We start from the raw sequence: 23,525 nt of genomic DNA on the forward strand, positions 1-23,525 counted from the left end.
ATATTTTGTTCTCTTCCTCAGAACGCGTTCTGATTGGCTGGTATTGACATGGATCAAAGTGTACTATTGAAAAACTTCAATGTTGTTGCAATATACGTTCAAGTTGAAAAATTTCGAAACTATTGGTAGTTAGATTATATAAATCCTTCCACAGATCACTGAGCTATGAGCTTTCAAAACACGAGAACGGTAAACAAGCGTCATGTGTTTTCCTCTTCGATACTCGTTGATACCAAACATTTCAGAAAAGTTTAATTTTGAGTTATTTGAGATTATGTCACACAACTGAAAATTTTATCATAAAATTGTGATCATATTTCCGATGGCATGTAGCAAAAATTATGTTGTTTCGTTAGATATTCACGATCAAAAACTTATCACTCTCTCAGAGGGTAAATTTTGAAAAGGCGCCCCATAGTAAAGTAAATCGTATTCACGACAAAAGATAAAGTAAAAAATATAGCCAGACTTTTACAGTACGCATTCATATAGAGATAGAAAAAAATATTTAAAGTCACATTTTATCCCTTATTGATTTATAGCGCTACTGTCATTCGTTACTCAGTCCGGTTGGGAGACAATATGAGAAGGCTCTTTTGATTTTGCAGAGAAAGAGGTCTTTCAATTAATCATTATACAAGTTTCTTCTGACCCCCGAATAGCAAACCTTGTTCTTGTATTGTATTTCGCAGCTTCTCTCGCAACGTATGAGCGATTGAAAAAGCACACTTTGCCTCTATGTAATAGTTGTTATGTGATAACCGGATATAAAACTGCTTCAATGAACATATTGTATAGCCAGCTTAAAAAATCCGATGGAACTTAATCTTTTCAGGTTTTTATGTTAGTTTCATAAGCACTGACATAAATGGATTATATATTTGTTATAAAAACATGTGAAGTCATATTTGAAATTAAAATTAATCCAGATGCAGAGTTATCACTTTTCTGATTTAGTCCAGAATAGTTTGGATCCCGTGGTAAGAAACTAACCCCCGTCAATTACCGTTTCATGAGTTTTGTTTTTCCTTTAAAACCGCGTATTGCGACTATGCCCATTTCCGTAGAAGGTTGTCAACTTGTCAAAATCAAACTGTCAATTATTGAACTCATACCTTACACACAAATTATCCCTTCAACATTTGATCTATTTTCGGACTTTTGTGTCCCACTAGTGATCGCCCAGTTCTCGAAAGTCCGTAACCAACGACAAAGCTAGCATTGTTGTAATTCTGGAAATTAAAAGTTATACAGTTGATAATTAATAGTTGTCAGTCCCCAGTCAGTCATCAGCGTTCCAAGTTGATGGGAACGGGTCACTAATTGTCATTTGCTATCGTTGCCTTCGCCGGCGTCGCCGCCTATCTTGCCGAGTTTCAGGCTTTTTTTTTCGTTATTTCATCGCACATATGTTGCGTCACTCGTTAGCTTGAACTATCATCCGAACTGTTCTGTTCCGTACAAGGAAAAACAAACCCCTTGAGAGATTCTGTGCCCTCGTCGCCGATGCAAAGGAGTTTGCAAGAAGAAAAAAAAAATAAGTACACGCACGGGACACGATCGGAATTGAATATCTGGGTCGGCACCTTCAATCGATCCCAGTAAGCAGACAGCGTTGAAAAAAATTCCTCAGACTGATAATAAGGAGACACAAGAGTGCCAGAGATGTTTCTCCATAATAACACATAAATAGAAACCAGTACCAGTGTGTGCTTTGTTCGGGACTGTTTCCTGAACGGATAGGAGCCTTGGCGACGACCATGTCGCCGCTTTCGACTGCTGTAATTGAAGTGGGCACAGAAAAGCGAAGGGCACAAAAGTAATGGTAGAAACGGGATCTAGTTCCGCTGAGACATCACAGTAGCCAAGGACGATGGTTTCGTTACTCATCTCGGAAACCGATTGTTCAGTGATGCGCCTTCTTCGATTGAAATCTCGTGGGAGAATATGCTCTTGAAAGGAGTTTGTCCGCCTACCGACAGCATTTCCTCACTGGGATCCTAATCAAACTAGGTAAACCTAATGAATATTTCATGTATTTTTCTTCGTGTTGTAATTTTTTTCTCTGTTTATGTCAAAGCCTTGTTAGACATAGTCATTACAGCATATTGAAAAGCAAATGTGGGTGCTATCAATCGTAAATTGCAATATGCACCTTAAAACTGAACGAAAGAAACACTCAAAAGCGACGGGTACAAATGCCCCCTCGAATACGGTGCAATTCCGGTGGGATTTGAAACCCGGTAGATGATAATGCGTCGAAATTTCGGTAGCCGAGTATCAAGCGCCCGATGGATCCAAATTCAATAAAATTGATTTCACATCAATTCACCCAGGCTGTCTGGTCCCGGTTGCTACCGCTTCCGTATAAAAAAAGGGATGCAATCCCGAGCAAAAACCCTAACGCGTTTATTTATTTATCTGTGCTGCCCAGTCTATGTGTGTGAGTGAGAGGTTGTGGATATGGGTGAGGTTGAGTTTGGGTTTTCGGGGGCTCCACAACGTCGATGTAGAGCATTCCCATCCGAGCGGAAACATAAGACGCTACAATCGGATCACCCGAGGAGATCGAAATCAAGGAAACGAAATATGAAGGAGCTTTTTTCGTTAAATTATTTATTGACTTTTCTTGCCCGGCTGTTGCTGACTTTCGTTACTGATGCTATAAAGGTTTTGGCTGTCGGGGGTTTAGTTATGGTTCGGATCGCTTTATATGGTGAAAAACGAAGGACACAAACTGCGAATTAATTCAATAGCTTTATTTAGCAAGTTATTGGCTTCCGAGTCGTTTCACTGCAGTTGTGGAGATGTATCACATCAACCGAAGTATCTTATATTGAATAGTGTTTTTCCGGGCGAATGATTCACTAGTGGATGCACTTTAGAATACCGATGCTCTCTGCAATATATTCTAAAATCCAATGAATTTCAACAGTTTCGAGATTACTCGGATTTGTTTCTGTGTTTCCAGTATTATTTCATTTAAATATTGATTGCACAACGATTACTTGATTGCTAAACAAGGTTCCAAGTATTCAAAATTGTTATATTTTTATTCAAAAATTTAGTACGCTTAGTATTGGGAGTTCGCATGAAATTTATGTTTAGTTTAATGCATTGTGGCGATAAACACCCAGGTTAGCGGTCCAATACGGTTGTTTGGTAAAGTGTTCACCAAGTAGCAATTCGCCTATAAAGACTGCCCCAGAAAGTATGGACGCAACGAAAAACCGGTGCCATTTCGCAATGTTTCAGAATCCGTCAATTTTTATGGCTGCGTCCAGTTGTTTACACTATTCTCTAACCACTTGTGCAGTTGTTTATTCGTTTTCATTAGTTTGTTTCGAAATGCGTGGACTTTCAGCATAACAACGTCGAAAAATTGTGTACAAATGGTGCACAGAACGCGGACTGTCACTGAGAAAGATAGCAAAAATGGAAGGAGTAAGTGAAAAAGCCGTGCGAAATGCAATCAGGAAGTTCGGTGAGGATAACACCTTTGAGGATAAACCGAAAACGGGTCGAAAAAAGTTCCTGCTAACCCTCAGTTGGATAAACGTATACTGAAGGCGTTCGAGCAAAAGAAGGAGGTTTCAGTTCGGAATGTGGCCAAAAAAGTGGGCACTTCGAAGTCAAATGTTCTTCGTGCTAAAGAAGGTTTGAATCTTCGAACCTATAAGGAGCAGAAACAACCAAAACGTAGTCTGAAACAAGAAGCATCGATCAGGCCGAGGGTTCGAAAGCTGTACAATACGATTTTTGCTGGAAATTTGAACTGCATAATCATGGACGACGAAACCTACGTGAAACTCGATTACAAATCCTTGCCGGGACCACAATATTATACGGAGCGAGAAGGTTAAACCAGTCCGAGACATCGATTGAAGTCGAAAAATTTGGTAAGAAAGCTATGGTCTGGCAAGCAATTTGTAGTTGCGGTAAGATTTCGAAACCCTTCATCACCACTGCTTCAATGAACAGCGAAATATACATCTTAGAATGTTTACAAAAACGACTTCTGCCCATGATTCGAAGCCACAAGGATCCTGTTGTCTTCTGGCAAGATCTTGCTTCTTGCCACTACTCGAAATCAACGGTAGAATGGTATACTACCAAAAATGTCACTTTCGTCCCAAAAGTTTCGACCAATTGAGGAATTTTGGGCATTAACGAAGGCACATCTTAGGAAACATGTCTCGGCAGCCGAAACCATTTAACAGTTCGAAAAAGATTGGAAAAAGTGTCTAATATTTTCAGTATATCAAATAAAATTTGAATATCTAACACTTGTGAATTATTTACAGCGAAATCAAAGTGCGTCCATACTTTCTGGGACAGTCTTTAGAGGCGCTTCAAGCAGCCCAGCAATCGCATATGGACTCTTGCGTTCAAACTTTCATACAATGGTAATTAAAAATCGCACGCAATGAGGATTTTTGACGGATTTTCACTTGTATGTTTTAAACAGCTTTTTGAAAAAAAGATTGTACTAGCTTGGATGTCTGTTCTCTGTGGTGTATGTAGGGTCGTAGTACTAGCCAGTCAATGATTCTGTACGCTAAGAACTGCCTACGAAGATGGTTGAAACAGAAAAGCTAAATTCCACCAAAGTAAAGTAATGCCATGACTTTCATTGTGACGAATAGTATTAACTAAATATTTCTTCAGAGCACCAGTCGGTGTTGAACAGTCGTTCGCACCGCACGCGTATAGCTCTTGGCTCCTGGCAATTTTTCCTGGCTACCTAGAGTTTCATTGATTCAAGGCTTCAGTCCTTTTCAAGGCTAACAATTAGTCAGCCTTTCTCAAGCCTATACAAAGAGTAATATTCTAATATAATCAGTCTTTTTCAAGACTAACAAATTAATCAGCCTTTTTTAAGGCTAGCTATTCAAAGAACTATTCTTCGAACTAATCAGTCTTTATTGAGACTATCACAAAATCAGTCTTTTTCAAGACTTTTCCAAACTAGGGGTCTAATAGAAGACTACTTTAGCCTAGTTAATTTAATTTCAAATTTCATTCTTTTCAAAAATGCCTGCGTCCATCCGGAAAGGCAACAAGCCTAAGGCTAAAAATGATTCAATACGGAATATATCACAATCCGTTATTCAACATTTTTCTAATAACATTCACGATCTTATAGAATCTGAATGTAAAAATAAAAAACAATGGACGGATTTCCTTTCCGTCTATGCCGTCTAACAATATTTACGAGATTCTTCTTGAGTCCGATTGTAGCGACATAGAAGAAAATTCTTCTTAAATTCCCAAAATGGACGCTTGTCGTTCTGGGAAGAAACGACAACCTAAAAGTCTCATTTCAAATCGGACGAAGAGGAGAATGTCGAGTCTTGGTTGATGGATTGGAAGATAACGAACGTCTTATCCGACATTTGTCCGAGAAACTTCCTAAATTTTATTCATATGATATAAAATCAGACAGACCCTTCAAGGCTGTCTTGGAAGGCTTATCAAATGATCAAAGTACTGATGAAATCAAAAATGAACTAAAAGAATTGGTTGATTTTGCCCCTTCCTAAGTAATACTTATGAAAAAAAAGAGCGAATGGTACTTCTAAACCACGCTCTGGAATTCCCCATGAACTTCACTTAATACACTTCAATCGAAGTTATGTAAACAATTTGAAAACTTTAGAAAAAGTACGTTTCATTTCCCACATTAAAATTCATTGGGAACATTATAAAAGGCATAATCGTATTGCAAACTTAACGCAATGTCGTCGTTGCCAAGGCTTCGGCCATGGAACCAAAAATTGTCATATGGATATACGGTGTTTGAATTGTGGTAAATCTCATTCGAAAGACGTTTGTCCAATGAATGAAACCACTGATCAATGTTCATGTTCAAATTGCGATGGAAATCATAAATCCAATTATTTGAAATGTCCTGTCAGGGAAAAAATTTTAAACGCTCGTTCACTTAGACGACAAGTCAAATCAACGACCTTAAATTTACAGAACATACCTGAAAATCAAAAAAACCGTTACAAATGCCACGCCTAATTCTTCTAAGGCACTTATTTCTTCGAATTTAAAACAAAAAACTGGTATGCCTTCCAATTCGTCTTCTAACGAAAACAATTTATTGACAGGTAGATCGACCTCGTCATCATATTCTTCTAATGACAGTTACGCTTTGGTAACAGGTAGACAACTACCTCTTAATTATTCTAATGTAAATAATCAAAACATAGGAACGCCTGCCAGTTCATTTTCTAACGAACACAATTTATTAATAGGTAGATCGCCCAAATCATTTTCTTCTAATGGCAGTCAATTTAGGAATTTTTAGGTCAGATGCATTACCAGTATTGAACTGACGCAAATAATTTTCTTTCCTTACCCGATCGTACAAATAACATTTCTGATTTTGCGAATGAACACCGCTGTTGAGCAGTAAAATCTATGCTTCACAGAGTTTCAATGCATTCTGTTGAAAATTGGAGCTAACGTGAATGGGAACTTCAAGGCTACATTTGGCGTATTTCAAACTATTCGATATAGGTCTAATATGCATAGTTTTGTTTTATGATTTGTAACGATTTTATGTGCAGTTTTAGCATATTTCTCTGCTAGAAGTTTCGGTTCCCATATGCGAGAATCTCTAAAGAAATTGATTTTCACATTTCTGATGGATGTATGTTATGTGGCCTGGCGTTGTCCTGATGGAATACGACAGTTGTTGCAAATGCAGCGTGTTAGTGTTGATTTGACCATTTTTTAAGTTGCTTCGCCGCGTTTCGACCACGATTGCAAAATATTATCGTATATCGTATTAAACTCAATTTTCATCTTCAGTCACCATCCGTTTTAGGAATGAGTAGATTTTATACCGTTTGGCCAAGGTTTCATCGGTAGAAATCTACCAACCATCTACTGGAAAAATAATGGATTTCTTTTTCCCCAACAAAATGAAAAATTAAATTATTATCATTGTGTTGTAAGCATGGACTCAAGTAACAAATTATGTTGCGATAACGTATTTCTGATTAGCTTGCAACATTTAAGTATGTTTATTTTTACTGATCACTGATATCAGGAACTGAATAGATAAACCGGATGTCAATGTGTGGTGAGATGATTTATATATACAGACGAATTTGACCACTTATCGACGAAAAATCTTTCAAGAGATCCTTTTGAATATGGTAATAATGTGAGACTTTAATGTTAGTTTATCATCAAATATGACTCCTTCCCGACGAAAGAACGGGTCAAAACTGGATGGAACAGTATTATTAGCAAATAAGTTTGCTTCACTAAACCGTAGAACTTGCTTCGGTCATTAGGTTTAGATTCGAATCCACAGTGTTATACAATTGGTACAGAAATTGTTTCAAATGTCAACTTTAGAACACTACCAGATTCTTTAATCACGATTCTATCTTCCAATTTTGCTGCAGGAAGATTGTGCTCATGCACTTCTATAGCATTATTTTCTATAGAAACTGGTATGTTGTACTTGTGTTCCACTTAGTGCACATGGTTGTTGATGTTTGCGAATTCAATTTTATCATCTGTTTTTAGAATTTAATGTATGCAACATTATTAGTTTTATTCAGTTGAATCAAATGCACTTGCTTTATATTGAGGTGCATTTGCTCCATAAGCAACACAGTGAATCGTGCATTTTCAATTGGTTAAAATTCCATTCAATTCCTTGGACGCTAAACGATTCGGCAATCAATTACCGTTGAAAATTTCGTTGAACTCAATAGGAATAGAAACGTCGGTAACGATGTTCCTTTCAGTTTAAGAGTCTCCTTCTCTGGCCCAGTGTCAATAGGTTAATTCTTGTCTAGCAAGCCTTTTACTCGCAATGTTTTCCATCCTTTTTTTCTGAATTTCTAGCACAAACCTATTACTCATCGGTCCGTCTGTTAGTTGTTTAACAATAGGACCACGGCACATACACACACCACTCATTTCGTCGGTCGCGCGTAGATTACCTGTGAGATGACCTTTTCTTGCGCGAGCTCATCCAAGATCTTGGCACAACTTTCACAGAGCCATGGGCATCGGTACTACACGGTTTTATTTTATGTTATTTTTTGCTTCAACCATTATCATGATCCGATTCGTGCCGAGCCCGCACATCTATTCGGCCTGGGTTCAACCGGTTTGCGAAGTAGGCTTCGGTGAGGATGGGTAGGTGCGCTACTTAGGCATATCTGATAGTGCCTTCTGCATGTTTTTATCCCTACCGGCGTACTGAGTTATTGTTTTGTTTGGCCGGGTTTTGAATAATGAACAGAGAACGCTGGCAAAAAGGGGGTATAGCAAGCGAAGCAGGCGTTTTTTTTACTTGGACAACACAGAAGACACAGAGACAAAGACACAAACATGTAGAATAGTCAAAGACATACACAAAACACGTAGACAAAGTGAGGAATGGGAAGCAGCGCGAGGCACAAGACAAAGACTTATGTGTAGAAGAAAATGAGTTATGTTTTTAACAACAGGAAGAAGTTTTTGAAAGATGCACTCACCCATATTGGGAGCATTACTACTGATATTGTTTGTTTACGTTTTCCTGTCGAATCGAAAACGGAGCACTGCTCACTTATTTTCTTGCAAAACGCTAGATAATATGTCAGATAAGCTCATAAGGATTTTGTGAATGAGTGGGAGAATGGTGCAGTGTAATCCCACCACCACTCTCACCGTTAGATCCTAGATGATGTGTAAGAGAATGAGTGCTTCCTGTAATCCGGGTTAACTAACGCACACTACTGTTATTTTCAACCATTTATATTACGCTACTACAAATCAAACACATACACACGCGTTCTCACTCTTCTAGTTCAATTATCAGTGCTTGCTTTGATAGTTGGTACAAACCTGAAAGAGGGAAAAGAGATAGAAGAAAAAAAGTTGTTAGTAATGACATTTCCCACGTACTGAAATCATTTGGATCTTGCCAAGCAAGAGTAAATAAACCGTAAAATAATCAATAACTGATAGTAATCTTATTTTCTAGAAACTCAACGAAATAGTCTTCAGGTTTGCCCGTCCGGAAGATGTGTCGTTCTGCAGAGAAACGAAAACAAACAAACCTCCAGTGCCGAGTATATTTATCAACCGACCGAACCAAAGCGAGTCGATCTTGGACAGAATAGAAATGGAACGTAAAAAGAAAAGCATACCCACAGCAATACACAATAAATGAATTAAATTTTCTTCGTTCGGTTCGAACGTACATAGAAGGAAGCAGTCAGTTAGAGCGTCGTTCCGGGTACTCTCGACTGGGCTGCGATAACAACAATTCCAACTACGACGATGCTGGCCAATATTGTCTATTGTCTTCACAGGAAATGCGCGCTGCAGTTCGACGGGTCCGGAGGTGGGGCACTCATAGACGACGACCTTCTTCCGATAAAGTTCTCATTGTTTTGGCTTCTTCCAGCGATGTCGACCTACCATCGACGGACATAGTCAGGGCCAACACAGCGCCAAGTGACAGCCGTCGGGGCCGAGACCCGAAGTGAAAAATGTTTTCAGTTCGACAGTCGGCTTCTCTTGGAAGCTGTACTTTTTATTCCTGATCCGGCTTTGGGTATGTCCTCATTCGGAATTGACATTGAGCGTATGGATGTACGTACGGTACATACGTTGGCTATCTCAGGCCTAGACTAACGTGGAAGGCTCGGTGGGTCGCGCGAAGGGGTTTCGAACGGTTGACTCTAAATACCGCAATATCGTATCATAAAACCAAATAAAGTGAGGTTAGTTTATAGTGCTGGATGGCGATAAGAAAAGTGAAGCTTCTGCTACTTTTACGTTGCTGCTGTCAAGCAGGAATGGCTGTCATTTGGATGGTAAGCTGAAAGCTATTCTGCAGTTAATTGAGTTGAGCTCTGTCTTTTCGGTAGATTAAGGTTTCGGGCTCGGTCCAAGTGTAATTGGTTTCTAATTGTTGTCTAATAGTTGATGGGGTATTTCAGATGAGGACATACCTATATCCAATCGGTTTCTTGCGTTCGTGAAATTGATTGTTGAAAATATCTAGTGAATACAATGCATATCTAGGTGCATTTGTGTTTTTGGAAGAAATTGTCGACGAAGAATGGATCCATGGCCCAATTTTACTATTTACAATACTTGACTTAGTATACAAGTCTTTAATGATCTTAGATCATTACAACATAATCTGGGATTCCTGTTCCATTCTGGGTTTTGATTACCACCGTACAATACATGCGCAGCTTGTTCATGTCTTTTGGATTAATTGTTTTTTTTCAAAATCCACTTTTGAATGAAATTGCCGGCGGGCTACGAAAAATAGAGAATTATTTTCAACACCCGATGAAAGAGAAAACTTTCTTCTAACGTTTACTATTTTTATTTAATCTCAGTGAGTGACAAGTCTTTCGTAATTTCTCTTCAAAGTGTATATAGATAGGTGGTTTATATGTCGTTATCACAAAAAAAAAAAATACGCGAGAGTTGAAGTGGAACATGCTCACAAGTTCTTATCTCAGATCTCCCGCGAGACGATCATAAATCTTAATAGCAATTATTATTATAATGAAACGTTAGAGTCAAGTCAGAATAATTTCGTCGAAAGTCATTTTTCCGAATTATACGCAAAAAAATTACGTAAGCCGATTTAATTCTTTCTATCCGACCTATCTGTATTGCACTACATATTCAATCTAAGTTAGATAAAAATTTTCTATGATTCTAGATATGACCAAATATAATCATGCAATGTTGTTCTTTGTTGATAGTTTTCCAAACAATCGCAAAAATCTACTGGTGACGACTGATTGTTATTTTTTTGCTACTCAATATGTCCGAAATGTTCTCGAAATGATTTAGCATCACAAGCAAAGTTAATTTGATAATTATTTGGTCCAAAATATAATTAGTTGGAATATTGATAATATAACAGTAGACCAGAAGTCAAAACAAAAAAAAATAGACCAGAATATGTTAATTTACATGTGTTTTGTTGATGAATTAACACACAAATACATTTGTAGAGCACAATTATTTACTCTTCTCAAGAAGTTTTCAGGCGATATAACTAGTTTCTTCCACTCGGATCTGCGCAATACCATTCTCTCAGTAGTATTTACACACTGAAGTTTCCATTATGTGGCTTGAAACATTAAAAAAAACTCGCCTAGAAAAATCCGCAATAGAAAACGCATATCCTCGAAAATCCATATTTAATAAACGAATAAAAAATTGCATACGAAATATTTCAGTGCAATGATGTTAATTGTTCTGGTGGTAGGGTAGCAAATTGGAAAGTTTGTAATTAAAAACTCGTGCGGCCCGGTAGAAATAGAAAATTTTTTATTTATGTTTTAATCCATTTGATGCGAAAAAGTCCCTGGTACAGCAAGTTCAGGCCAAAACAAGAGCGCAAAAACTGTATAACCGGATTCTACAGAATAAAGACGGATGCATCCTGATCGACGACGAAACCTACGCCAAGGAAGACTCTCGAGCGCTGTCCGGACCGGAATATTATACGAGATCGGTGTACCAGGACCTGGACGATGCTGACACCACGGTGGCGATGGAAAAGTTTGGGCAGAAGGTGTTGGTCTGGCAAGCAATTTGTACCTGTGGTTTGCGGTCGTCGATTTTCTTCACGAAGGGCACAATTAACGCCAAGGTGTACGAGGAAGAATGTTTGAAGAAGAGAATACTGCCACTGTACAGAAAGCATAAGGCTCCTCCTCTCTTCTGGCCGAATTTGGCTTCAGCCCACTACGCCAACTCCGTTCTACAGTGGTTGTCAAAAAATAATGTACAATTCGTGGAAAAGGATATCAACCCACCGAACTGCCCGGATCTTCGGCCAATTGAAAGGTATTGGGCAATTGTCAAGCGGCACTTTCGGAAGGAAGGTACAGAGTCCCAAGACATGCAGGAGGTTAAAAAAAACTGGACAGCTGCCACCAGGAAAGTCACAAAAGTAACTGTGCAGAATTTAATGAAGAATGTCAAGTCCAAAGTGCGAACGTTTCACAGAAACTAGGATTGTCTTCAATATAATCAGTGAAATGCATAAAAAAAAATAAAAAAAACTGAAAACTAATGTCAAATATGTTTTTTTTTCGCTTTTTTATTCAATAACCAATGTTGCTAACTACTTTTCGATACACTCCTTATTGGATTTAGGCGAATCAGGTCAATGGAAAAAGGCCTTCTGAGTACGATTCATGTAAAGCCTCTGTCGAAATGTCGAAATGTCAAAGTTATAAACAAAATCTTTCTACCATCTCCATTCTATCATAAAGAAAATAATCCTAGAGATCAGAGTGTAGTAGTAATGTAATAGAGTTTAATTGATTTCAAATTGTATTCTAATTGAAACGGTAGAAATTTTTTTTTTCGAAACAAGTGAATGTTCTAAGATGTTCAAACAATTTATCTATTTATATAAAAATGTAGAGATCATTCTTTGTAATCGCATCACGTAAGAACGGATAGACGGATTTATGATTCTTTTTTGTTTGAGCACTGGGTTCGTACATCAAAAAAATTAGAAAAACTTGCTGGAAATGTGGAAAAATCCATAACATTGTTTTGTATGGAAAATGGAATTTTCCGTTGAAAAAGTCGCCTATGCTTGCTAGATCATCGATAGGTGTTTGACGCATAACGAGTTGCATAAGTGTTTGGTCGTCGAAGGAAAGAATACTTGATCGTTGAAAAAATTGTTGACCGCGCTACGAGTTGTTTTGTGTGGAGATTTCATATGCATACGTTATCCATATAATTCTTCATTTCGAGACATGTGCTCAACTGGGTATTAAAATTATTGCTTGCAAAATGACTTAATTGCGGAATGCATACGACTGTTCTAGAAATACCATTGTAGGTAGAAGAAAAAGTTCTGATATTGATTACCAGTTGATGGATTGTGTGTAATGGAGTCAGATGAATAATATTGGATATCGAGGGCGTGAGTTTAACAAATCGGAAAATTTTTGAATGAAACGATGAAAAAATTGTGCTGTAGAAGTATTAAGAGCTAAGAGATTTTGCTTGCATTTTGCTTTCTAATGATTAAGCTTACACTAAGCGCACATAATAAGTGGCAACTAGATATAAATGTTCAAGATTATTACCATAATGGATTGAGACTGCCATTTTATATTTCATATACTGTGAAGAATGTATAAAATTAAAATTTAGGCGTCATCTCTTCGTGGTAACTTGAATATACAGAATAAGTTCTGAGAAAGCTGAACAAGGAACTGTTTCAAAGATTGTTCTGTTGCGTCCTTAACTCCTTAAAAATGGATTCTTCAGAATGCTTTGTATGTACAATTTGTGCATTAGGCAAATTTTTGCTTAACAGAAGTATTTCACATTTTCACATTATTTTTTGTGATATTTCTTTTTTTTGCTAAAACGAATGTGTGTCGAAATCCGAATTCGAACAAATAATTTTTTGGACGAGACGAAATTCGACGGGTCAGCTAATTATACACAGATTACGGTTTGTATTGTTTTCCTGCCTGTCAAGACACTGTAACCATCGCACAGTGGTCCAAAACTGGAAAAAGACGGTCAAAAGTCTGTACTGACTTTCACTGATTTTAAGAGCTAACGTGTCTTCGAAGAAGCTTTACAAGATTATATTACGCTTCTTTTGAAAGTGGTACCTTAATTTTTGTGAGGGGAGTAGCACCAATTTTAAATAAAAATATTTAATTTTCATAATTTTTTTTTCTTTCTCATTTTGAAGAAAAAAACATTTGAATTATTTTTGTTGAAGATATGAAAATGTAAAAAAATATTTTTTGAGATATATTCACTTTATTTTAAAAATAGTTTTTTTGGTTTTATCTACGTAGAATCTACCTAAGTATCCACAACAAAGTGCGCATAAATACGCATAAACAAGCTCATGGTGGTAATTTTTTTTTCTTTGCATTTTGACAATTAACAATATTAGAAAAAAATCTAAGTGGAACTCGATGCAAATTTTTTAGGCCTTTTCAAAGTGTGTTTTAAATATTGAAAATCCGAAAAATTATCAAAAGTTCAACACATATTAAAAAAATGGAAAAATGTTTTCCAAACAAAATATGAAAAAGTATTGTAAAAGTACACACCTTTACGAAGAGATTTTATTTTTAAACGTGTAAATAAATTGAGTTATCGCGAAGCAACACGTTTTTTAAGACGATATGTTGATCGTGCGACGCTCACTTAGAAATGTGCGAAGCAGCTCAGCTCCGAACCGATCAGCTCACTAAAGGAAATCGATTCAATGTATCAGCTCATTAAGATTGAACTGAAAGTTTATTTCGAGCGCCATTTTTCTTACTCCGTTTTGCTCTCATATGCATGATCGAAATCATTGATGCACAAAGAACAATGCTATGCGAACTAACTTGTCTGCGAAGTATTATTATGTCACATTTGAAAATTTCTGCAAAAGTGGCATCCCTGAATGTACCTTAGCCTACTGAGTGAGACAATTGCTCATTCAATCTGTTTAAGGAAGATAAATACACTTTTGAAAGAACGAACAAAAGCTCATGCACACATTTCTTCTCATTTATAACTCGCTCTTCAAGAGCCGAAGATCCGTTCAGCTCGTAGCTTGTTTTCACCTTGCCAGCAGGGATGCCAGGTCATTTTTTCGAAAATCTGTAATCAAGCCAAAAACCTGTCTGTGCAAAATCTGTGCTAGTTTCCCCGTTTCCATAATAGCAAAAAAAAGGTCTCACTATTTTCTACCGCTCTGTAATTTTTTATGCTAAACTGTGATCAATTTTAAAAATCTTTGATCGATTTCAGAATCTGTGTAAATCTGTGACCATTTTCAGAAATCTGTGAAAATCTGTGTCAGTTTTTAAATCTGTGCAAAAGGTTGAAAATCACTGAAACACAGATTAATCTTTGGCATCCCTGCTTACCAGTGCTGTGAACTGGTGAGCTGCGGTTCTTTTAAAAAGAGCTGTGAGCTATCAGCTCACTTTAAAGATGTGATTCACTGGAATAACTCAGGAGCGAATTGCCCATCTCGACGCAGACTGCAAAAGTGAGTTACAGAAATAGCAGACGCGTGACGCCCTCCTTTTTTTAACCATTCATGGTTTCAGCATGGCCATAGTGAAAATGAGTCACACGAATAGTACTCAGGATATTCTCATTGGAAAATAAATTGGATTAGGAATATATTTTCCTATAAGTATTGTAAAAGTTTATTGCATTAAGTTGCATATTTCGCTTCGGTACAAGGTTTCCTAGGTAAAAACAGCTAAAATGATGTATAACTTTTCCAGAAAAGAATAAACCTATGCAGAACCTTCTACGAAATTATGGGATTTTGTATATTATACAATTATTCCAAACAATGTATGCATAAAAAAATAACTTGAAACAAGTTATAAATAAAAAACTGATTTTAAGGGGGTTGCCATAAAAACGCTTTGTATATCTAGACTTTTAGTATATTTGACAAAGTAAATTATTTTCATTAATTCTAAAACTTTGTAGAAGAAAAAAAAATTCTATCTCTTCAGAAAAAAAAGTTATGGTTATATTTTTTGTCAAAGTAGGCCATGAACAATTAGGGATAGAATCAAATTACGCGGTTTATATTTGTAAATAATTTCTTAAAAGCAACTATATGCATTAAAAGAACGGTTTGGCAGCTACTGATTTGTGTTCACGTTTTTATTGATTCTGTGCATCGGTTCGATAGCATATATTTCGTAAACCTCAACGTTTAGAAACAAAGATGACGAAACAAACGAAACACTCAACAATTCGTTAGACAACTAGTTTATACAGCATGTCGACCTGAGGCGGAGCAGCAAAGTACAATCGCGTCATTAAATTTTAATCCCGAAGACTCGGTACTACGATCTCCGGTCGCCAACTGTTTTCCTTCACCATGCATGAACCATTGTTTTCGTTTCGTGCTTGCTGTCACATGGAAAGAATAGCCCTGCTCGGGCTGTTACCCCGAGGGGTCCTTAAACCGACACCGAAATGATGCTTTCCCGCAGGAAAACACGCACCGCACTCATAATTGACGGGTATCGTCACGAACCGGCACTGAAACGCACTCCGCGTGTGTGTGTGTTTTCAGCTGCTGGAATTCGGTTCCATTTCCGGTGCTGCTGGTTGCACATGTTTTGACAGTTGCTTTCCGTATTGTTGCATCTTGATAGCGACGACTTCAGAATTTAAATATAATATTTGAATTCTCGAACCTTCAAGTCAAAGCTTTGGCATTGTGCATTCCGATCGTTCCTGTCTGCTCCAGTACTGTGCTGTGCTATCTCGTTCCAACCCAAGCCAATCAGCCGAAGAAAAGAAGAAGTATAATGTAATATCGTCTCTTTGGGGTAAACAAATATATTTATCTATCCTACCCCCCGCATCGACGGGACTCGCTCGCTCGCCTGCTTGGATGTGACTGTAAGTGTCCTCGTTAGTGTAGTTTCCCTGATGCCCGAAGAAGTCGATTTGCTGCTGCGATGTCGGTCGGAATCTGCTATGTTTGCATACGACACAACGTTAGAAAGAAACTGCTTTCCTTTTGGGGCGTTCGTCGGAGATACAGGGTCAGGGTTGGACGTAGAAAAGGTGCATATATGGAAAAATCGTTGAAATATTTTTCATCTCCTATTGTAGTGGATTTTCCATCGTCTCTGCTGCTGATGCCAACCACTGCGGCGGAACCCAGCGCGTAGATAAATCGTGCTCGATTGCCGGGGAATTGTCATGGCTTTTTGCATAACTTGAGGTACTTGACTTTGTCGATCCCTTTCGCATAGCTTCGGCTTATAGAAGGAAGGCAAAGGGTAGCCAGTCAGTCTTTAATTGAATTATTTTATCTGGCTCTATCCATCAGTATTCAAGCTGCCACTGGCAGAGAGTGTATCCATTCAGCGAAACGACGACTGACATACATGCTGTAAATAAATATATATATGAATGAGGGGACCTTTGCTTATCGAGATCTTTCTCTTGGACCAGGAACTGCTCCGCGAGCTTGGCGCAATCAGCAGAGCAAATAACACTGGCTTCCTCCAAACAACGGTCTGTATACCTTTATAGTTTGGCATCAGCGTCGGTGAATAGGCAGTGACAGCAATATTTTGACAAATGTTTACCACTCGCATCTCCGTTGTATGCGATTCCATTATCTGCAATAATCAATTCTCTCAATCAAGTAAATTGTTTTTCGGGTCTGTCTGTCTGTCTAGCACAGTGCAGAGACGTGTTTGTGGTAGGGCCAGATGGGGGGGTTTAGGCGAAAATCGCTAAGCAGGCTTTAATTTAGAAATCAAATGTACGGTGTTTATTAGAACACCGACCCAACGGGTATCGACCCCGTGCTACGCTTATGATTTATTTACGAAGACAAAAACGGGAAACGTGTCGTCTTTCGTCAAGTTCTCCAGCAGCCAACACGCAGTACGAAATTAATAGCACTCATTTTGTCTGGAAGAATGGCAAATCGTATAGTGTTCTCCCACACGATTCCTCCGAACGCCCTTTCCCCACGTACTCTGCTCAATTGCATCTTGCCTGCGGAGAGGGGAACAAACGCACTAATGGGATACATTTTCGGTTTAACAAATCCATTTAGGCCGCTTCGGGGGGTTTTCTTTTGATTATTATGCCTAAAATTGGGAGACTTAATTGGAATAGTTTCGAGATTACCATCGGATGTGCATTATAGATCTAATACTTTCGCAACAATAAATCTATTCATACTGCCGATTGAAGTAAATAGTTTGTGTGGACCAAATTTTAGCAAATTTCAACTGATGCCATTTATTATACCAGTGTAAAACTTTTCCATTATGATCCCGTAGAACCGCACATTCCGGTGACCGAATCTTGCGGTGCAAGAAAAAACAACAACTCCCCGACTAACAAACATATTTCATAAATCCCATTATATTGTAATTTCCAGTCTAACCATACCATAAATCAGCATAAATCAGTGGAACCTGAGCGTGGGGTGAATGGAAGTATCTAAAATTTCACTCACACACATGAGCACTCGCTTCGCATGATTGGATCGCCGAGCAAGTGAAGAAGAAAAAGGAATCAACTATTGCGAAAAAAAACAACCTTTTTTTTCTCTCACTCTCGGTGCAAAACGAAAGTGATCTGCGGTTTTCTTTTTTTTTTCTCCTGCCCGCCTGGGAACCCCACAAACGGCGGCCGCAGGATCTCACAGAAATGAACATCGCTGAAACCAAATATCTGGCATTTGCCATTAAAGAAGGAGTTTGAAATGTCATTCGATTCCAATAAATCATAATCCCTGTGTTCGGTATCTGCGAAAAAAAGAAATCGAACGGAGGGTTGACGGGGTGCAATTCCATTGGAAATTTCCGCGAATATAAAAATGTCTTTTCCTTCTTCGGTTGGTCGTTCGCTCGTTTGTCCGCTCAGCATCCCGATCCCGAGATGAAAAACGGGGGTCTCCTGTGCAACAGCAATTGATGGAACCCAAGTGATTCCAACTTTTGCTCTCTCTCTCTCTTTCTGCCTTCTCCATCGCTTATCCGTACTGCTTCGATACCGTGTCGGAACAGAAGAATTACGACGGGCGACGGGAACGATTGATATCATGATGATGAACAGGCACTCTTGCTGCTGCTTCAAATGACAAAATCCATATTCAATACTTGTCACAGTAGAAGCAGAACAGGGATGGGAGCGCGGGAAGTTGACTATCGGCAATCGTTTTGGATTTCCGTAGGTACTGCAATGACGATTCCTTCGTCCGGTGTTCCACGGTAACCAGAGAGACCGAATCTTCACCCTAATTGCCTATTATTTTGATTTCATTTGTTACTTTTATCTTAAAAATTGATTTTGCCCCCGCCTTGTGAATTTCATTCACGGTTGTTGGGAGTTTGGAATGTCAATAATCAAAGTAGGCGCACACAGATCAGTAAACTTGTGGAGTTCAGCTTGTCAAACAGCAGAGACAAATAGAAGTACGGGTTTGAGGTTATCTAGAAATTAAACTCGGGTTGGTTTTGACATTTTGTGTTAATTATGAGAGTTTTTGCTTTTTCAGTTGTCTATTAATCCATCGAATTCGGTAATGTTTTGCTGGTCGAGATCCAATTTGGGTTGTTTCATGCGCGGATTTCGGGAATAGAACACATCTGGGCTGAATGGAAAGTGATTGTCGTACGCTACGTTTCGTCTTCGACTAATCGGTGCATTAATAGTGCATGTTAATCAGCTTGCTAAATGTGAATCGCACAAGGTAGAAATACCTTGAAAATTGCTTAGGGTAGAAAAAATATTAAGTGTTTTATATGTTTGTTTGTCCCCTGTGTGTTGGTAGTAACTTAAAAAGCCAGGAAGACACATTTCCTTGGTCTCTATTTAGTAAGAAAGTGGAATTATGTTTGAAAATTTCTAAACTTTCAGCTTTATCTAATTTCCATGAGTTAGCAATTCGTAAAACTTCATTCAATTCAATTGAAACTGAATGTGGAACACATTGACGATCACCCTACTGCAGCAAACTTCGCCTTCTGACACACACACAACTTTCCCTGGCGTACCTACCGGGCAGCATTCAGTTCTTCACTCTTCACACTTCCAATCGAAGATCAGTTTTACTACCGTCAGTTGATCTCTCGAAGTAACAAAATATCTCTTTCAAAAGTGTGAGAGCGACCTTCAAATGAGATTTATGTAAAATTGTAATTCGAATTGGTTCAAGACAATACTGCCCATACTGGCATATCAGTCCCATATCGATTTTCGCCAATATTGAGTTAGCTTGAGGAATGCAAACGATCCTCAATATACTCTCAGAAATTGCAATAAAAGTTGAGGGTTTGTTCAGTAAAATGTGAAAAAAATATCAACTCATGTGTGTCCCATATGTGAAGTACCCGCATATCAGTCCAAGTCAGTGTAAATTTCAATAATTTTATTTGTTGCAATATTGGAATAGCAAATCTATTCATTCGCACTTGCTCACTATCAACAGCGAAGACAATGAAGCAGCTAGACTACTTGGCACTTGAAACTGACCAGGAAAACTTCAAATGACTAGGTACGATTATTCACTCGAAAATGGCAGCAAAAGTCAAATGCATTAGTAGAAATATGCTGACGGTCAGGGGCCATAAATTTCATTTTCATCTTATATTATTCGATTGAAAATGAAATTTTACCGCACTGATAGTGAGTACTTTTTGCATGTATTTCTACCAACAATCATTTTCATTTCATACGTTATCAAAGGTCACGAATATGTGTAACTTCTACCAGATTCCTGAAACCAGTAAACATTCCGAAAAATACAACTAACTTGTATACATCCTCAAAGAATTCGATTACTTTCATATCTGTATAGAGAACTATCATTCTTCACAGTTCGGGTTTACATCTCATCCAAGTCAGTCGACAAACAAAACCGCTTACGTTGGGGACAGAAGAAACCAAGTACAGTATTGTGTAGTGAACAATAGACCTCGAAAATGAGTGAACCAAAGGTGAAGGTTTGCTTAAGGAGCAAATGAATCTTGACATTAAACGTGTGCATTTACTCCAATGCAATAAGACCAATAATGTTGTTTATATCCAGTTCTATAAAGAGTTGGATGCAATTCAATTCGCTAAAGACAATAATAATGTGCACTATGTGGAGCATGAAAATATCAAGTACAACATTCCAGTATATATGGAAGATAGTGCTATAGAAGTGCGTGTGCATGATCTTCCCTCAAGCGTCATTGATCCTTATATTCGCCATACCATGTCCCAATACGGGGAGATTCTCTCTATCGAAAAAGAAAAGTGGAAGAATTTTTTCCCCGGTATTCTAAATGGAGTACGTTTGTTACGCATGCGCTTGAGGAGGCCTATACCTTCTTATGTGACATTCGGTCAGGATACAAGAATACCGTGCAAATCACTTGTTACCTATGACAATCAGATGGCCACATGTCAATATTGCCAAAAAGCTGTTCACTACGGTAAGCCATGTGATAAACCGGACAAGGAGACAACTATACCAAAGGACAACGGTGCTTCCTTCACATCAACCCCAAGCAACCCCAGTACACCTGTGACAGTCACCAACAACAGTGAAGCATCCTCTTCAACGAAACCATCCAACGTATCCCCTATAGAACAAAGTACACCAGCTGCAGTTAACAGCCTACCATCCAACCAACCAGCAACTGCAAACAATGTACAACAAAGCGCATCTACAGCAACCAGCAACGAAATCAACAACAATACCACCGATGCGGCAATGGATGACGAGACGAACCACGAACGAAGTGCCCCTCCATCCTCGCAGGAGGAAAATGGAAGCTCCTCTCCCCCTAGAAAAAGGGTGACAACGAGATCCAATACAAAAAAAAATCTTTAATTTAAAAACTCAGCTAAATCGGCCACGTAAAGCTTGTACGCAAATAGGCCTGAATAAAATATCTTTTAAATAAAAAAAAACTATCATTCTTAAATAAAGAACTCCAATTCACTCACTTTTAGAGGAGATATAACTCGTTGAACTGTTCGTGAACGGATTGCCCATCTCAAGTGTATTCCAATATCATATTAGCCTATTATAGTCTAAAAAAAGTATACCTAAGGTTAAAAATGAACCAGAAACAATTCTCCTCCCGATTCCATCTAACAACATATAAGATATTCTTTCAAAATTGAATTTTGGCGAAACAGAACAAAATCCTTCTAAAATTCTTGAAATGGACTCTTGTCGCCTCTAGTGACTGAGATGATCTAAGTTTGATTCTTCGTCGGAATTAACACTCGCATTCTTGTGAATCCCACTATGAAATCCATCTTTAATATAAATTAAACATTAAACATTCACATTTCTAAGGTTTTTCACAAACTCTCAGGAACCAATTTCAGCTATCAAAGACGGAAATCAAATACTCATTGCAAACGATGGACAAGGTCAAAGTCGACAGCTTTTTAAATTTTGTGAATCTTATTAAAATCAATATCAAGATCACAACACAAGTATTGTCTCAAGATGACATTACTGAGACAAATTATGATGAAATTTGGACAATTATTAGCTCACTCAAAAACATGAAGGCTCCTAAGAATTTTTCATATTTTTATTAAACATGTTACCTGATATTTCTTTTGCAATAATATTCTTCAAACTTATTCTGAAATTTAACAGAAAAAGCATCCATTCGATGTGCTGTTGTTGATAACAATTAAGAATGCTTTGATGCTTTCTGATCCATTAAAAATTGCTGCCAAACCCTTACAAAAATTGTTGAACGAAACATGGGATTTTGGTCCCATCTCCAATGGATTGTGTACCATAAAACCTGTATGACACAATACGATGTTTCATTACTTTTATTGAACTCCTCACTCAAACACAAAATGGAGTATTGTCTCCAACTTTTCATTTCTTTAATCAGGAAAATCATGATGCTGAAAATCTATACTAAGCTTAGGACTAGTATTTTTTTTCTGGATTTGCACTAAAATTCCCGACTTTTTCCCGGTTTTCCCGGTGAAACGGAATTCCCAACTTTTTCCCGGTTTTCCCGATTTTCCCGGTCACTTGCCACCCTGGAAGATGCTACAAAATCTCGAGTTCCTCAATGCATGAACCGTGAGAGAATTTTGCTACATTTCTTCGCTCCACTTCATACTCTGGAAGATGCTACAACAACTTATACAAAGGTTATATGCACATAGTTAGAATAAGCGGTAATAGTAAAATGATTCTATCGCAATTATCAACCGCATGTATAGAATCGGATCGCGAAACGAGAATAAGCGACCGTTTGTTGCTTCAGAGAGGATTCCCACAGCAGCGTGCTAACCTTTGATTCTTGGACAAGTCATCAAGAGAAATACGCTCTCGAACTAGTGTCGATTCTATGTTATATGAGCCATGTCGGATTTTTGTTGTTGCGATGATATTCGTCTCTCATTGATGGCACTGATTCAATCGTGTGAAGAGTTGCCAGTGAGCGTTCTTTGATATGATAAAAGCCATCCTTGATTCTAACTAGGATTTTGGATGTCGGTTCCAATCTAAAGGTTAGTCCGTTTTTGTCCTAGTACTTTCTTCCTGTTTTGCAATTTTTTCAATAAAAACAGAATTTGTTTAAAATTTTATCTAAGCAATACTTGAATAACAGGAAAATAAAAATTCTCATTGTTTCGTGTGCTATTCGCCGCAGGAGTTTCGCGTAAACATCGCTCACGTGATGACTTATAAATAATTCTTCTTCCCTTTTTTGGGATTTTCGTCGAAAATCCTTCGCACCTTTAATTCTTGAAAATGATTTTAAATTTTTAAATAAAAAATAGGGCTTTTATCGCGTCTGTCATACAGGCCGCGCTAACTCGAGATATGCGCTGCTGTTCATAAGTTCGGTAAGATGGCGCCATTGGGAGATACTCACTTGGCCTTTAGACCGTTTTGAAAAAAAGCTATTTAAGCTAACAATGATTTGGTTAACCGGAATGCAAGGATATAAACATTGCATTGTTTATAACAAGTGATAGTT

General features: G+C 38.0%; 1 protein-coding gene across 7 annotated transcripts in view; it reads right to left on the reverse strand.

Moving 5' to 3' along the window:
* Nucleotides 1-23,525, reverse strand: part of LOC131434255 (teneurin-m) — a 335,106-nt gene that overhangs the window by 237,361 nt on the left and 74,220 nt on the right. For 2 of the 7 annotated variants that reach the window (XM_058600919.1, XM_058600920.1), the window contains one exon: nt 8,689-8,865. The exons of 4 other annotated variants lie outside the window; for them this stretch is intronic. Coding sequence is in view for 1 of the 3 variants with exons in the window: in XM_058600917.1 (XP_058456900.1) it covers nt 8,514-8,517 (4 nt within the window). In the remaining 2 variants the exon portion in view is untranslated. One more of the 7 variants, XM_058600917.1, reaches the window with a different exon arrangement.

Source organism: Malaya genurostris, chromosome 3 (genome assembly GCF_030247185.1).
Source record: "Malaya genurostris strain Urasoe2022 chromosome 3, Malgen_1.1, whole genome shotgun sequence".
Classification (NCBI taxonomy): domain Eukaryota; kingdom Metazoa; phylum Arthropoda; class Insecta; order Diptera; family Culicidae; genus Malaya; species Malaya genurostris.